Source organism: Plecotus auritus (genome assembly GCF_963455305.1).
Source record: "Plecotus auritus genome assembly, chromosome: 7".
In the NCBI taxonomy this organism is placed as follows: domain Eukaryota; kingdom Metazoa; phylum Chordata; class Mammalia; order Chiroptera; family Vespertilionidae; genus Plecotus; species Plecotus auritus.
The window spans coordinates 26040236-26042757 of NC_137774.1; the positions used below are offsets into that span (position 1 = coordinate 26040236).

Sequence of the window (2522 nt, forward strand, 5' to 3'; positions counted from 1 at the left end):
CCCCAAACTACATACTTCTCCTCTCAACCAAGTCATCCAAATGATGTAAAGACCGTGTTGGAAAAGTAGAACAGTTTACAGATTATACTAGGGGTATTTGGTAGGAAAAGAAATCCTAAGGGCAAATGTCCTTATGGGAAATATTTATACAATGTTAAAAGTGAGACCACTTCCCAAATACCACAATGGGTAATGAGGCAGGGAGAGAAAAAGAATGATTGTTCCAGAAGTAAGATGAAACTGTTGACTATTTATCACAGATGTTGATCCATGGATGAGGAACCCTTGTGGCTGTGGGAGACCCTGAGTTTTAAATCCCATCCACGTCTCCTACCTCTAAACTTGGAGTCAGAGGAACCCCTTGCGGCCCATTATTGAGCAAGTCATTTCTCTCTGAGTTTCCTCGTTGGTAAAACTGTTTGATATAAAAATAAGGTATTCCTTATGAGTTTTATGAGGATGAGATAAAAGTGTGAAAGTGCCCAACACAGTATCTGACACAGGAGTGGGTCCGTAGAAATATTAATTTAATCTTAATTGTCACACTCTAATAAAGACTTTTCTCCGTTTCACATGGGGTAACAAAAGTTCAGAGAGAAGTTTGTCATTTCAAGTCGACCTTTTTAAAGTTCACTCCCTGTTGCAAATCACTAGGTGTTTGCCTAACCTCTTCATGGCCGCCTGCGTCTCCTGGTTCCTCAGGGTGTAGATCATGGGGTTGAGCATGGGGGTCATGACGGTATAGCTGATGGACACAGCCTTGTCCATGGGAAAGGGAGTGAAGGGCCGGGAGTAGATGTAGATGCAGGGAATGAAGATCATAGACACCACGATGATGTGGGTGGTGCAGGTGGAAGCTGCCTTCCTCCTGGCCTGCCCCGAGTGGGACCTCAGCATCACCAGGATGACCGTGTAAGAGATCAGAAGGAGGAGGAACCAGACCAGGACCAGCAACCCACTGTTGGAGATCATAAGGAACTCTAGGAGGGAGGTGTCAGTGCAGGCAAGTCTCAACACTTGTGGAACGTCACAGTAGAAGTTATCCAGGACATTGGGGCCACAAAAAGGCAATGGAAGCATTAGAGCCAGCTGGACAATGGAGTGGACAAAGCCCCCTACCCAAGCAGCCACCACCAACCCCACACACAACCGAGTATTCATGATGGTCACATAGCGGAGGGGCCGGGAAATGGCTATGTAGCGATCATAAGCCATCACGGAGAGAAAGAAGACTGTTCCACCTCCCAAGAGATGGAAGAAGAAGATCTGGGCCATGCAGCCCTGGTAGGAGATAGTCTTGGTCTCATGAAAGAAGTCCACCAGCATCTTTGGAGAAGTGACTGAGGAATAGCAGAGGTCTATGACAGCCAGATTTCGAAGCAGAAAATACATGGGCATGTGAAGCCGGGAGTCAAAAGTCACTGTGATCATGATAAGGAGGTTTCCCACGACAGTGGTGACATAGACAAGTAGAAACACCAGGAACAGGAATTTCTGGAGCTCCTGGGTCTGTGAGAGCCCTAAGAGGACAAACTCTGACACCCATGTGAGGTTCTGTGTTTCCATGGAATCTTCCCCACATACCTAGAGAGAAACCTGCAAAACAAGATTATGAAAATTCACTTATTTTCCTGTGGAATGTCAGGATGGAGTTATTATTATTCTGTATTATTCCAAGAGGAAGCGTAGGGGAGCCTTGCGTGGAGTTGAAGACATTTTTCAAGGCTCTCACAGGCTTATCTCCCTAACCACACCCTGCATAGTGTTCCTGGCATTGATGGGTCTTTCCCCCTTTGAACCGAGCTGTCCTTGTCCATGGGTTTCATGTCTGATTCATACCTGCTGAACCCAATATGTGCCTTGTGAACCACAGGCTCCACAAATACAGTTGAATCAATCAATCCATGAATGAACATGCCAGCAAGTATCCATGACCACAAATATCACCAACCTAGGTGTAAAAATCTAACGAGTATGAAAAGTAGAGACTAATAATTTTAAATACACAAATAGATGCTTCTTCACCACAGAGGTTTCAGGAGATTCATATGGTTCACTGTTGAAGGAAGAGAGGTATGCATTAGACAGAATTGTCATGGGCAAATTCAGAGACAAATGTGAAGAAAAACAAGCAGATCTGGACTGTAGTAAAGGTGGGATGATCAGTGCTTCTCAAACTTTTGTGCAGAAATATTTCTCTAATGGCATTTGTCATATGGGGGGAACCCAAGCAGCCCAGACAAATGCAAAATTTCCTTGAACTCTTATGTGTTATATTTTTACATTTATGTGAATTTTCTATTGTATTTCTAGAAAATATTTTGAGAGGGTTTTGTGTGTGTGTTTTTAAATTAAATTTTTATTGGGGTGACATTGGTAAACATGAACATACAGATTTCATGTGTGGATTTCTATGTTACAAAATCTGTAATTTAAGTATTGTGGCTTGTAAAACTTTGGTAAGCCCAAGGTGTTATATAAAATAAATATAAGATAGGGAAGACACACGTTCTTTAGTTCAT

The 2522-nt window shown here is 43.1% G+C and overlaps 1 protein-coding gene across 1 annotated transcript; it reads right to left on the reverse strand.

Annotated features, from left to right (window-relative positions):
* Positions 1 to 630: 630 nt before the first annotated feature.
* LOC308254173 (olfactory receptor 4D1) lies at positions 631 to 1566 on the reverse strand (the record flags this gene model as incomplete). Its single annotated transcript, XM_080680103.1, has 1 exon — positions 631 to 1566. One exon carries the CDS (start codon positions 1564 to 1566, stop codon positions 631 to 633), a length of 936 nt encoding a protein of 311 aa, XP_080536229.1.
* Between the last annotated feature and the right edge of the window lie 956 nt (positions 1567 to 2522).